Here is a 14,345-nt window from a genome sequence, read left to right as displayed (position 1 = left end):
AGGATTGGTTAACTAATAGAACACATGGTTGGAATAAAAGAGAACATTTTCAGGAAGGCAACCATGCTGGTAATCGTGCTGGGACTACAATTATTTACCATATAGATATTAATGACTTGGATGATGGAAATAAGTGTATTATAGCCATGTTTGCAGAAGATACAAAAAAAAGTGGGAAGGTAAGTGGTGAAGATGACATAAGTCTGCTGAGGGACACAGGTTCATTGAGTGGGCAAATACTTGGCAGATGGAACACAATGGGGAAAAATGGGAGATTGTGCATTTTGACAAGAATAGAGGAGCTGAATGTTATTTAAATGGAAATACTGCAGTGAGCTACAGCACAGAACGATTTGGGGCTCTTAATTCATCAATTCCAAAAAGCTAGAATCCACGTTCTGCAAGGAAGAGGGAAAGAAAATGGAAGATTGATCTTTATTTCAATGGGCAAGGAGCACCTTGTGACAGAGTGACTTCTAGCATGTTGATGCGAGACTGCCGGAAAGATACTAACCTCAAAATTCAAGTCTTTTTATACCCAAACCAAAGTGTAATTGAGATTATAGTTGGGAGTTGAAGTTGACTGGGTGTTTGTTAGCTTTGTGAATTTTGGTTAACGACTTTAAGATTTGGGATTGGGTGTTTATTGGCCTTGGAAGTTTGCTCACTTGATGTGTTGGTGGCTTTAGGCTTTGTGCAGTTGGTGTGGGGAGATTGAGGTAGGGATGGTTTGCAGGAAGAGATTAAGGGGTTTGTTTGAGTTCTGTAGAATTACTTACAATATGTGAACTAGAATGTAAACTTCCATCTCCCAAGGAGGTTTCTTTCTCTGCTACATTAGTCCTTTCATGGAGCCTAACAATCATAAACTCAAACTCAAAGCTCACATCATCTATCAAAGCCACTCCCTCAAGTATGTTTACTCTCCAATCAAAGCTTGTTGCAGTCACAGATCTGACTCATCGCAACCTGATCCTCTATTACTTTAATCCTCCCTACGAAACTCAGCCATTAACACATGATGGAAAAAGGCAGTGTCAATTTATCTGAGTTTTAAATTACTCTCCCATTTGAGATACAGTTAAGTCAATGCATCGTACCATTTCTTACACACTCAAAATAATGATTACAGTTTAAGAGGCAAAAGAGGAATGATCCCAGGATCTGTAAAGTACAGCCTAGAATTGACCAGCATAGATCTTCTCCTCACCTGGAGGGAATGGAGAATCCGAGGTATTGTTCCTGATTCCAGTGGTCTCTCAGTGGGAGAAATTTCCTTCCTGCTTTGAACAGAGAAGCGGCTCCTTGCCGTAAGCACAGCAACAGCAGCAGAAAAACTCACACAGACGTTACTTTTCTCTCAGCTTTTATTGCCCGACCTATTGCTTGTTGTCCAAGTCTCTGGTGTGTAATTAAACAATCTATTCCTTACTCAACATGCAGATGAGGCATTCACACATTAAATAGAGTTTTGTTCGAGTCCAATGGGACTGATCATCTACTGTACAATGCCAAGTATTTATCAGGCGATTGCAAATAAACATTCAACGGAGGGGCACTTCAAAATGCCAGCATTCCTCTTCTTCAAGGTTCGTTTTTGCATAGTTTGTTGTGGAGGAATTTAAAGCAGCTGCCTTTCGTCCGGGACTACTTCAGCAAAGGGACAGCTCCTTCGAGGGGGAGGCTGTGTGATGGGGTTTATATATTCAGTACACGGGAGTGGCTCTGGAACACCGCTGAGGAATTCGAAGATGGCGACAATTTTGTCTTCACCACTGGCTCCTTAGCATAAAATCAGAAAGAGTTACAGAGAGAGAGAGAGCGAAGCAGTTCCTCACAGCCGCTGCACTGAGTTTTCACACTAACATTTCACAGCCAGTGAATCATTTTGGGAGTTCACACATTGTTGTTTCATAGGAGATGACTGAGCAATGACCAAAATAATCTCACTCTATGGGAAAGTGCAAGGGGACTTTTTTTTAACATCCACCTGAACAAGCAAATGAGGCCTTTATGTAACTCGCCCATCATTAAATTCCCACCCCCCACCTTATTAACACCATTGGTTCACTCCCCACTGAAGTGATGCTCATGTAGTGGGAGAGGCAACTCATGTAGAGGGGCTGATGAATACAGGAGGGGGCAAAGTGTGGAGGAGGGGTCATGTCAGTGAGGGAATGGCCAGTTCTGGGATCAGAGAGCTGGAATTTTCCTGAGCTGGGGCAAATAGGGCAACAGTGGAATCTCACCACCCAACAGTTCTCTCAATCTCCAGTACACTCCCACCCATGTTCCATGATTGTTTAGATTTGGCAGCTCAGCAAGAGCCAAGGGTGAAGAGGCAACCTGGGGGAAAAAACAGCCCTGGAATTAGTAAACAGTCAAATCTAGTGTTCAGGTATTCTACATACTAACAGGTTGCTGATTGTTGTCTGGCTGCCATCATAGCGAGCTGTTACTTTTAATAGAACCTTAAAATGGTGTCTATTGATTGAGACATTACAATTTTAGCATTTCAGCTTTTGAAAAGATTAGGCGTCAGCAAAAGTATTCTGTATTCTGTTGCCAGGACTGCTCATTAGTTGCATTGAGAAATGCTGAGAGATGCAGGATCTGCTGTCTGAATTGGTTTCTGCAATGCTTTTTGCAAAGGGTTAGTTTTTTTTTGCCTCACTAACAGTTGCAATGGACAACGTGTCTGGTGATGCAGGTCTAAGCCCTGAAGTATATTCCCTTATGAAAGATTGAATCTGTTTAAGTATTGGAGCTTCACATTGATTGCGTTTTAAACTTTCCATGGGAAGTTATAAGTAGGAATTAACAACTTGTTAATATGATGCCAATTAAAATCTCTGGCTGAGATACTGAACAATTCAAACTGCGGTGACTCATTTTCTTCAGGTAGGAGATTGCTCATCAAGATTATAAAGATTTTAAGTTTTAAAATGTTTTCTTGTCTCTTTTTCCCCTTTATTCCGCTTTTTGTAGCAGATTGAACTCAATACATCCTCCTCTCATTCTTAAATCTCACTTTTGAAGAAAAATCATATAGGACTCGAAACATTAAATCTCTTTCTCTCTCCACAGTGACCTGCTAAGTTTCCACTTTGTTTTTGTTTCTTAAATCTCACAGTTGCCTGGCACCATGTTGTTCTCATCACAAGATGAGCAGTTCACACTTCCAGGATTTACTGTGGAAAATATTTTGGAGCTGAAAGGTGAAGATGATAAATAAAAATACTCATGGTGAGATACTTTACTCCAGTCTGATCTAGCCTCCAGCACAGCACCGGGTGGAGAATTTCAATCACATCAGGCTATGACATTATCTGAGAGTTTATCCATTATTTCTGTAAATCCCCTGCAGTTTAGGATATGAAAGTGACAGTACAGCACAGAGTGTTATATAAATGAAGGCAATGGCTCCATTTCTGTACAGCTCAACAGTTTGCAGCCTGTCAGTGAATTACTGCAGGGCTGATAGCTCAGTGAATAAAGGGGTGGCACATGCTGTCAAACTACTGCCTCTTCCTGTCTGCTGCTGAAACATATTCCTTGGTTACCTCTCAACCAGACTGTGCCAACATTCTCTAACTTACTTCTTGTCTTCCACCTTTGGCAAATTGGAGCTCATTCAAACTTCTGCTGCTTGGACCACATCTCATTCCTATTCTCCCTGTAGACCCTGTCCTCACTGAGTAACATTGGCTCCCAATCCATAACACCTCCATTTTGAAATTCTAATCCTGTTTTGAAATGCTCCCATTGTCTTGCCCATCCCTATCTCTGCCATTTTCTCCATCTTTTTAACTGTCCAGGTATCTGCACTCCTCCAACTCTGGCCTCTTGATTTTCAGAGTTCCACAATTGATGGCTAGGCCTTCAGCTCTCTGCACATGAAGCTCTGACATGCCCCTCTCTACTTCTCTCCACATTTCTGTCTCCCCTTCCTCCTATAAAGGTCTACATCTTGAACCACGCTGTTCAGCATTTGCCCTAATATCTCTCTCTCTCTCTGGCTTGGAGCTAAATTTCTTTTTTCAAAAGTTATGCTGAACAAAGCACCTTTTGACCTTTTAACCATGTTAAAGGTGCTAATTAAACAGTAATTATTTTCAACTGAACCATCCTTTGACCCAAGTATATAAATGGAATTGGAATTGACTACAGTGAAAAGTTAACAAGTCCTCACTCACAGAGCCATCTCAAAACAGGAATGAGAAAGGCCATTTAACCCAATTATATAGCTTGCAAGCTGACTGAACCGTACACAAATGCCATTACATCTATTGTTTAAGTTCTAGTCAGACCTTGCATTCACATTGCTTGGACATACACCAGAAGGTTCTTGGATTCTGATTGAATAAAGGCATTAACAAATCCATTAACAAAGAAACATGCAAAATTTTACTTATGACAATCTCTAGGAGATTAAAATCCATATACATGAGAATGGACTGACATGTACTTACTGAGCTCTCTGTCTTTGTCGTGTCGTCAGCCTCTGTTACTGAAGCTATTTGGTGCTGGGACTTGCTGGATGTAACCTGCAGTGGTTCTATACGCCGGAATGCTTCCTCTGTGAAGGCAGCCCTGTAACTGCTCTCAAGGACAATCTTGTCTCCTGGGGGCGTGTACACCTGTCTTATCTTCACAGGTTTGACCACTTTAACTCCAGTCCATGCCTGGAATTCCTGTCTGGAACAAAACAGGGAGTTTAGTACAAGCGTGTGTTACGAACAGGGTTTCCACAGGTTGCTCGTCACCGGTGATGAACATTTCAGACAAACATCTGACATGCCCTGACAAACATCTGACATTTCCAATGAATATGCCATTACAGTATGCCAATGTACTGAAAACACACCTCCTTCCTTTAAGCCAGCCATCTTAGGAATTCAAGTGAATAAGACTGTCCTCAAATGACTAGGAGAATGTGAGGACTGCAGATGCTGGACATCAGAGTCGAGAGTGTGGTGCTGGCAAAGCTCAGCAGGTCAGGCAGCATCTGAGGAGGAGGGCTCTTGCCTGAAACATTGATTCTCCTGCTCCTCGGATGCTGTCTGACCCGCTGTGCTTTTCCAGCACCACACTCTCGACTCTGTCCTTAAATGACACTTACCACAAATCATTCCAATATTTACAACTGATTGAAGGTGACCATTTTAGCCTCTCTGAAGAGAACTAAGTCACCAACTACATTTACAAGATACACCGTCCACCTTGTTTGCTTCTGGATCAGACTGTTCTTAACCTTAATTTCCTATTGGATTCCTATCCTCTCCTTCACAACTCCATCTACTTTCACCGCTGTAATATCACCTGTCTCCACTTCAGCTAACCTCCTGTTGAGATCCTGATCCACCATCTGGATTTCCAAATTTTCAATGCTTCTCTGATCTGCTGTCACTCACACTCTGTAATCTTAACTCTCCATTCATTCCATTCATAATGTCCTCACTGAGATCTTGTCCAGGAATGCTTCAATTTGAAAACTTGTCATCATTGTGTTTGAATCTCTCCATGACTTCACCCCATCTCTGTGTCTTCCTGAAGCCCTACAACCCTCTAGGACCTATAATTCTTACCTGGTGCGCAGTCAGTTTAAAAATCACGCCCCTTGGATGCTGTGCTATCAATTGTACAGGTCCTAAACTTTAATTCCTCCCCCCACCCCCGAAGCACTATAACCACCTCCATCAAGATTCTCCTTTTCTGGCTATCATTTTAACCATTTACCATAAGATTTCTTTCTTTAGCTCAGTGGCAATTACTTTTACTGATAAAGGTACCTCAGGATTTTTTGGTCTGCAAAAGATGCTATACAAATGCACATTGATCTCCACTCCACAAGAACAAGGAGCAGACCAGAAACAGAAGACCGGCAACAGAACAATAAAACAGAAAATAGTGATCAGGTGCTGTGATGTTTGGGTTTTAAAATCCTGAAAGGAAAATTAGTTTAAAAGCAAATCTGAAAGCTCTAATGAAAATTGGAAAGGAATCGAGTATTCTCTCCAATTAATGTTGACATACATCCAAGAGTTATTGTGCTGTTTCTTTGATTATGAAATACGAGCAGCACCAATCGCAGTGAAAATAAAAAGCAGGTCTTAGGGCTCTATTTGTAGGGTGATGGTATCCCAACCTCTGAGCCAAGAGGCAAGGGCTCAAGTTCCACCTGCTCCAGAGGGTGTGTAACAACATTGTAGGGATTCTGTGATTCAGTGGGAAAGAGGTTGTTCGGCCCTTCGAGTCCACACCGACCCTCTGAACAGCATCCGGCCAAATCCCACTGCCCTACCCTGTCCGTGTAAACCTGCATTCCCCACGGCTAATCCACCTAGCCTGCATATCCCAGGGGCACCATGGGCAATTTAACATGGTCAATCCAGCTAACCTGCACATTTTTGGACTGTGGGAGGAAACCCACGCAGACACGGGGAGAATGTGCAAATTCCATACAGACAGTCACCCGAGACTGGAATCGAACCCGGGTCCCTGGTGCTGTGAGGCAGCAGTGCCATCCCCATCCTATCCCTATTATTCCAGGACTAGTTCTAAACTGATCACATTATCTGATTTTAATCCACAACCAAATATCAACTAAAATTTCTTGTTTCAAAGTAGATTCCATTTAAGCATACAAGCACTAGAATTCCTGCAGTACTCATCTTGTTGGAAAGTGCAAATTATGGTTTCCAAAACCCTATCTGTAACATTCACACATTATTTGTGCTGTGATATTCATTGCACCTTGTATATAGTGTGGGAGCCTGGAAACCACAATTACACTGTTCAAAATGGCTCAGTAAAGACTTGCTCACCAACTCTCCAGAATACCTCTGTCATTGTTTTTGAACTCCTTAATCAAAACAGTTTAAACCTATTAGAAGGTTACTGGTAGGGTAGCAGTCAGACAGACATAGGGTAGTGCATGTACAGAATGTGTCCACATGGTCTAGTTTAAGTTCAGTTGGCAAGCAACCAGTGTGAACCATGCTCCCTATTCATAATCTGGGAGGCAGGGCAGCTGAACATGAAGACGCTACTGCCCCCTTAGAAAGGGAGGACAAGAGTATCAGGGATGAAGTAAAACATCAGTTAGAGCAGCAGCAGTAAGGAAGAAGGAGGCTTGTAAGGATGGCTGGCTTAATAACACGCGCTCAACCTGCTTCCAGCTTCTCCTGCCTCAATCTGAGGAGCCCCCCAACATACATAAAATAACTGCCTCAGCCTTCTCCTGAGAAAGTGTTGTGGGCAGGCAAAGTGTCAAGTAACATTCATGCCATACAGGTGCCAGGCAATGACCATCTCCAATAGAGATAATCTAACCATCGGCCCTTGACGTTCATCACTGAATCCACCTCCTACCCCCACTATCAACATAGTGGGGGTTACCATTGATCAGAAACTGAACTGGACTTGCCATATAAACACAGTAGCTTCAAGAGCAGGTCGGAGGCTAGGAATCCTACAGCAAGTAACTCGCCTCTTGACTCCCCAGAGCCTGTCCACCATCTATAATGCACAAGACAGGAATGTGCTGGAATACTCCCCACTTGCTTGGATGAGTGCAGCTCCAATAATGCCCAAGAAGCTCGTTACCATCCAGGCCAAATTAGCTACTTGATTGGGACTATATCCACAGACATCCACTCCCTCCTCCACTGATGCTCTGTCGCAACAGTGTCTACTATCTACAAGACACACTGTATAAATTCACCAAGGTTCCTTAGACTGCACCTTCCAAACTGATTACCACTACCATGTAGAAGGACAAGGTCAGCAGATACACAGGAACACCACCTCCTGCAAGTTCCCTTCCAAGTCACTGACCATCTTGATTTGGAAATACAAGTGTTGCTGGTTCAAAGAGTTGCTCCTTCCCTGACACCACCATAGGTGTACTTACAGCAAGTGGTTCAAGAAGGCAGTTCATCATCACCTTAAAGGGCAATTAGGGATGGACAATAAGTACTGACTCAACGAAAGCCTCCATTCCCTGAATGAATAAAAATAAAGCAGTATCTGTTGGATATAAAAATTTGTCACATGATCACAATTAGCAAATATCTATGAAGTTATCACTTGATATTCTGGTACAGATTTGATTTTGCAATAACACCTTGCAAATCCATAAGCTCTACCAGGTAGAAGAATAAGGTGAGAGGCTCATGGGGCACAATACAATCTGCAAGTGTCGTCCAAGTCACACAGCATCCAGACTTGTAAGTGTATTGCTGTTCCTTCATTATCATTGAGTAAACCTTAAACCTCTCTATCTATACCACACAAACTGCAGAGATTCAAGATCAACACAACTTTCTCAAAGGTTAGGAAAGAAAGGTTTGCCTTATTGGAGATGCCCACAAACCAATGGATGAAAAGAAACAAAGGAAGATAATGACCATAAAATAGTCCTATTGCAACATGCAAATAGGCCATCAAAAATTCTAGGGGTTTTGCATCTGCTACTCTATCTGGCAGTCCATTCCAAGTATAAAATCATCTCTGTGCAAAGCAAAACTTCCATCATTTAGCTCTGTTTGCATTTTACTAGTTCAAACCGGAGACTGGTTCTTTTAACTACATAATTTAGTTGAAAATTGTTATCTAGATTCACGTTCTCTGGAACCTACAAAGTCAGAAGAGGGCACAGATGATTTCTTAATTCAACTTGCTGCTATCTGGTGAACTAACTAACAATTCTCATGTTCTTGAGGACTCTGGACAGGGCACTGCCATGTGGGACAGCAGCAGAACTTCACAAGGCAAAAAGTCCTGTGATGGTGGGACGGAGGACAATTTGAGCAGATTATATCTTACATTATCTGTTTTCTGTAACTAGTTTATATTTTCTCAGGCAGTGTCCATTGAGATATATATTTAAACTGAGCATTTTTCTGCTCTGTTGCGGGTAGTATTGTTGGATATTTCCCATTCAGTTTAAAAGGTGGATGAATTATTAGTTTTAAACTTTATTCAAAAGATGGGAGGTGGAATTTTCAGATCCTGGCCCCAGCAAGCCCATTATTTTCACATTCAGTGAGAGTGTGAATACTCTTGGATTAGGGATGAAACAGGCCTCAAGTGGGCTAGAATGGGATATCACCGTCCATGAGTCCTTAAACCCCAACTATAATTGTGCCATCAACTACTTGGAGGGTTTTAGATAGGAAGAGAGATTCTGGACTTGTTTTCCTTGGAGCAGAGGGAACCCAGGTGGGGTGGGTGGGGGGTGGGAATGACTGAGATATATAAAATTATGAGGGACATAGACAGGAAGAAACATTTCCCTTTGGTAGTGGCATCAATGACCAGGGATATAGATTTAAGATAAGGGGCAGGAGGTAAAGGTGTTACACTCAGAAAGCTTCATAACATTAAAGTATTTAGATGTGCACTTATGATGCCAAGGCATGCAAAGCTGTAGGCCATGTGCTAGAAAATGGGATTAGAATAGTTACATGGCTGTTCTTGTTTTAAACTGGTCTGGACACAATGGGCTGAAGGGCCTTTTTCTGTGCTGAAGACATCTGTGGTAGAAATTAAAGCTGGCATTAATACAGGAATTTAATAGGCAATTTGGGACATTGGTGAATTGTAGCCTCCTGGGGTTTTACATTGGGATTATACTTGACCATTTCAGCACAGTGCAATTTTATAGGTGCTGCCAGAAATACAGAAAGCCATACTGGGACAAGTTGACAGTAGTCCGATCCCTTTAAAACAATGAGCCTGTAATGATCACTGTTTCAGAGACGCTATACAGCAGCTGCAGTTGCTGAAAAATGAGCAAGGATAATGCAAATACCAAGTACAAGCCTTTGATGCTGTCACAATTCCCAAATACAAGGGGGTACTTGTTGTTTTATCAGAACAGCTCAATCATTATTCTTAGATAACCCAACAATCCTGTTATGATTTCAGTTCCTACTACTACAGTTTCCCCAGGACCAGCACACAGCAGCTGTCTCAGACAAAGAGAGGTTTACCAGAGAGCCAGCAGAGATTTAACTTAGATGGGAGAGACAGTCCCAATGCTGGGTTGAAGACTACAATATTGTAGTTTAAACCATTGGACTTGCATTCTGTTTGGAATGACTCAAGTGTAATAAGTGGAATGTTTTTATCTCCTTATCTTTCTTACTTTGACTGTGTCTCTCTGTCAACCTGTAGCCCTGATTCTAACACAAGCCAGACATGAATAGTAAGAATTTGAGTGAGTCTCAATTTAATGAATTCATCTAACTTAATGAATTAGATCTGATCATTGAGTTATAATCAGGGCTCATGTATCTGGAACTGTGTATCGCTCTGTCTATTCTCTATCCCCCTCATTGTCACTGTATGGGAGACTGTGGAGCATCTTACACAGTGCATCAGATTTCTTGGCTCTGGAGCTTGGAGCTGTCAACAGTACAATGAGCTGCAATCTATGGAGCTGTGTTCCATTGCTTTTCCAATACTGAGTTGTAAATAATGCATCAAATAATGAGGAAACCAATTTGCAACATTGTCTTCTGATTTTCCTCAGTGAAACGTGTTAGTATCTCATAGATTCTATTAATGGATGTTAAATACCTGACATTTGAAGGAAGAAGGTAAAGCAAGCAAGTATATAAGGGTTAACTTATTAACTAATCTCACCCGTCAGGGTTCTGGTGGTGCAGTGGGAGTTTCCCTACCTCAGAGTTAGGGGACTTACGTTCAAATCTCACTTGCTCCAGAGGTGTGCAAGGGAATCTCTGAACAGATTGAATTTACCTATGTGTGTATAGAAGGAGCTAGCCAGCACTAGGAAGAATGATTAAAAATGATTTTGCAAGCTCCATGACAAGCTATAAACACAGTCTCCAGCAAAGCATTCTAGTCTTGGTGTAGTTACTTTTGTAAAAATCAAACTGCTGTGACACACAGCCACGTCAGGTGGGTCCTGAAACTACAAGAGACCTAATTTTTGTGTATTCTTCACTAATACGCTTGGACGTCCTTTTAACACAATGGAAGGCTTTGACTTTAAAAAAATCTTTCAGTTTTGTTGTAAACCAGACCACACAAAAACAACTCAAAGAAGATCCATGCAATTGTCATAATTTTGAGTATTGCACAGCAGATGTGTGCCTTTGATGTTGGCTGACAGATGTATCTGGAGTAAGAGAGAGAGTTAAAATGACCTAGCAACAGTTATTAAACAAGTTACATGTCAATGCATCAAGTTCTCCTTGTACAAACAGGGAAAATGATGACAGACCCAATGATGGTGAAGACAAAGTGAAAGGAGTTAGTGGCACAGAGGAAGGGAGTGAAGCTGAGAGAATAACAGAGACAGAGAGAGTGAAACTGAGAAATTACAAACTGTAAATACAGAAACAGGAGGAAGACAATGAAAGGGAGACATAAATACAGCAAGAGACAATGAGAACCAAAAGCTGATTGCCTATCCCTTTGTTAGTTACTTTGTTATTCATCAAGTCCTAGAATTGTCCTAATTGTGTTTCCCTAAACACTTGTTAATCCATCAATGTCCTGTGGAAGGTCAGATATCCAAAGAATGAGCAGCATGCTTCAAAACTGCCTCAATAGCACAAAGAACACAAAGCTGCAATTACTGGTTTTCAGTACCAAAGTCTCCTATCAGAGTATAAGATCAGCATCATTAGTTTAGGTTTGATAATGATGGACATTTTTAATAAAGGCCCAATGATGCTTTGGGGAAAAAAAATAAGACCGCTGGACTGGATATTAAAAAGGAAGGCATCTACTCTCTTCGCCAATATTTCACATGCTGTTAATCAATGTTTATTTTCCCTCTGTACATTTATCCCTTTCTCCTTTTGATATGCATTGCTATTGCTATTTATATAACCACTCATGGGTATCTATTAGCAACTGAAATACTGAAAGCTGGTATACAGCAGTTGCTGTTGGTTCTGTCCATAGGAAGCAGTTCAGCAGCTTACTGAGGTTTCTTCTGACAACAACTTGACCTGTTCCCCCCATCAGTTTGCTCAATTTGTCCACTGGCCATGTTGTGGAGCTGCTTGTTCAAACATCAGCCTTGCACGAGGCGTAATTTCCACAAGTTATACATTAATAAAAGATAGCTTGCAATAATCAAGGAATTACTTCCATGTCTCTGCCAATTTTTCATTTACACTTGATTGTTTGTAGCCTTGGTATCCCTAATCCACAGATTACAGCGTCTGCCTATTTTGGGTCAGATTATCTACTTTCACCTCCACAGACCTCTGCCACTCTCTCAGCTCAGCTGCTGTTCAAGTAATCATCTGCAGCTTTGTTGTCTTTAAGAATAGGCTCCTTTAATGCTCCTCTGACTGACCCTTTATCCTTACATTGTAAATTTCAACTCAACCTAATCACCATTGGCTTTTAGTGCAGTATGTTTCACTTACACACGAACCCTGCACTCACTGAGCCACATTACCTTCTAGCCCAAAATGCTTCCAGATAAAATTCTGATCGTTGTACAGTATTTAAATCCCTTTTTAATCTTGATCATGTTAACTCTTCTTTGTCCAACAAACTCCCTTAAAATTCTCCATGACTGTCCCTCTGGCATTGTTCCTCCATTAATGTCACCTCTGTGCTCTGTTAGCTCGATCAGTTCTACATTTGCGACCTAGTTTAGCAGGAGATGGGAGGAATGGATGTGAGGAAGACTAACTCCTGATTGGGGTGAGGGAGAGACTATCTCTTGATGGAGATGGAATTTGAGAACTCCTGATTTACTCGGAGCACCACAGCAAACCCCGAAATATGACGGTTACAGTTTGTTACAATACACAGTGGGCCTGGGGAGTTAGCCAGTCTAGCTCATGCTTGCCTCATATACCTTTATGACCAATTGAAACAAATGTCTGAATTCACCCCGTGAGGATCTGATAATAGATAAAACAAATTGAATAGAAGATCTAATTTGAACAAAGGGAGACATAATCCAAAACATGGTTAGATGTGATTTTTAAAACCTAATCATAAAACCTTATCTCCCAGTAAGATGTGCTTCAGCCACTTTAAACTACATCTGGAAGAATGGACAATCTCAGTAGAAGTAATTCAGCTCAGTAGAACGAGCCTTTAAAGGGTCGATGAACCAAGGGGTTGTCTCACTGAAGAACAGTATCCCCAAGGGTCAACACAAATTGTCCGGAGTGAGTGGCCTAGCACAGCACTGACCTGTAGGAGGTGGTCTTCACCGCGGGTCTGATCTGCTCCTCTGTGGTGTGCCTGTGCACGGGTTCCCTGGGATGGTTTTGCAGCTTGGTTCCTCTCTGCTGCTTGTCTGTGGCTGGCCCGGAGGGGTGCAGAGTATGAGCGCTGACGCTGTTGGGCATGGCCCGCTGCTCCTGGCCGGCCTTCAGCCAGGGGTAATTCTCCTTCTTGGGGATGGGCCAGGCTTTGAAGTCGAGCTTGTACTGGGTGTCGCTGGAGAAGGGTACCTCGGAGGGCTGGTACTCCCGCCTCGGCTTGCAGCTCGCCTCCTTGCGAACCTTCCAGGATCTGAAGTCGTGCTTGGAGACCGACTCCTGGACATCAGCCGGGGTCCCTCGGGGCTCGGGAGGGTTGCTGGGCAGGGCCGAGTCCGGGGGTACCTGCTGGGCCACGGATCTCACCTCCTGCTCTATGACCTCGGAGTAATTCTGGACAGTCAGCGGCACCGAGAGATCCGATTTGTCCAACTGGCTCCAGAAGCGAGAGAGGCAGCAGACCCGGCTGATGCATGGCCAAGCCATAGCGCCGGCCAGGCGGGGGGCACGGCTCCCGGCTCCTGGCTCCCAGCTCCTGCCTCAGCCCAGCCAGCAATGGTACTGCAAAGCCCCGGCCGCAGTACTCCCCGGCACCATCCGGCCGCTTTCACCCGGCTAGAGCTTCCTTCGCGGGCTCCTCCATCGGCGCGTCCAGATCCGCAATATTCACGGCGAGCCGGCGCATGTCCGCTCTCCTCCCCTTGCGCCGTCGCTGAGATGCTGCATTGGAAAGTCAGCTCACGTGTAACCCAACCCAGCCCAGCCCAGCCCCAGCGTCCTCCCCTTGACCACCCATCCCCATCTCAATCCCAATCCCACCCCCCTAACCCCAACTCCCAATGTCAACCCCTTAACCACCGATCCCCGTAACTCACAATTCCCAGGGTCATCCCCTTTACCACCAGTTCCCATCCCAACCCCCCCCCCCCCCACCCTAAGACCCATCCTCACCTCCGATTTTCCAACTCCCATTCCCCATCCCCAACCCAATCCCTTTAACGTCCAGTCCCAGCCCCATCCCTTAACCCTAGTCCCTACCCCCCGAACCCCCAGTCCCATCTACCTAACCCT

At 43.3% G+C, this 14,345-nt stretch overlaps 1 protein-coding gene across 1 annotated transcript; it reads right to left on the bottom strand.

Moving 5' to 3' along the window:
* Positions 1–1,349: 1,349 nt before the first annotated feature.
* Positions 1,350–13,999, bottom strand: map6d1 (MAP6 domain containing 1). Its single transcript, XM_072572974.1, has 3 exons — positions 13,204–13,999; positions 4,473–4,698; positions 1,350–1,782 (listed from the first exon to the last, which is right to left on the bottom strand). Exons 1-3 carry the CDS (start codon positions 13,758–13,760, stop codon positions 1,699–1,701), a joined length of 867 nt encoding a protein of 288 aa, XP_072429075.1. The 5' UTR covers positions 13,761–13,999; the 3' UTR covers positions 1,350–1,698.
* Between the last annotated feature and the right edge of the window lie 346 nt (positions 14,000–14,345).

Source organism: Chiloscyllium punctatum, chromosome 6 (genome assembly GCF_047496795.1).
Source record: "Chiloscyllium punctatum isolate Juve2018m chromosome 6, sChiPun1.3, whole genome shotgun sequence".
NCBI lineage: Eukaryota > Metazoa > Chordata > Chondrichthyes > Orectolobiformes > Hemiscylliidae > Chiloscyllium > Chiloscyllium punctatum.
Note: the sequence above shows the minus strand (reverse complement) of the source record. Positions and strands in the feature narration are given on the sequence as shown.

What these genes read in the sequence shown, in the direction of transcription:
- map6d1 (XM_072572974.1), bottom strand. Translation starts at nt 13,760, where the DNA reads ATGGCTTGGCCATGCATCAGCCGGGTCTGCTGCCTCTCTCGCTTCTGG. An exon ending in GTGAAGACCACCTCCTACAG is followed by an intron (nt 4,699 to 13,203) that starts GTCAGTGCTGTG and finishes GTTTTGTTCCAG; the next exon opens with ACAGGAATTCCAGGCATGGA. An exon ending in CGACAAAGACAGAGAGCTCA is followed by an intron (nt 1,783 to 4,472) that starts GTAAGTACATGT and finishes TTTTATGCTAAG; the next exon opens with GAGCCAGTGGTGAAGACAAA.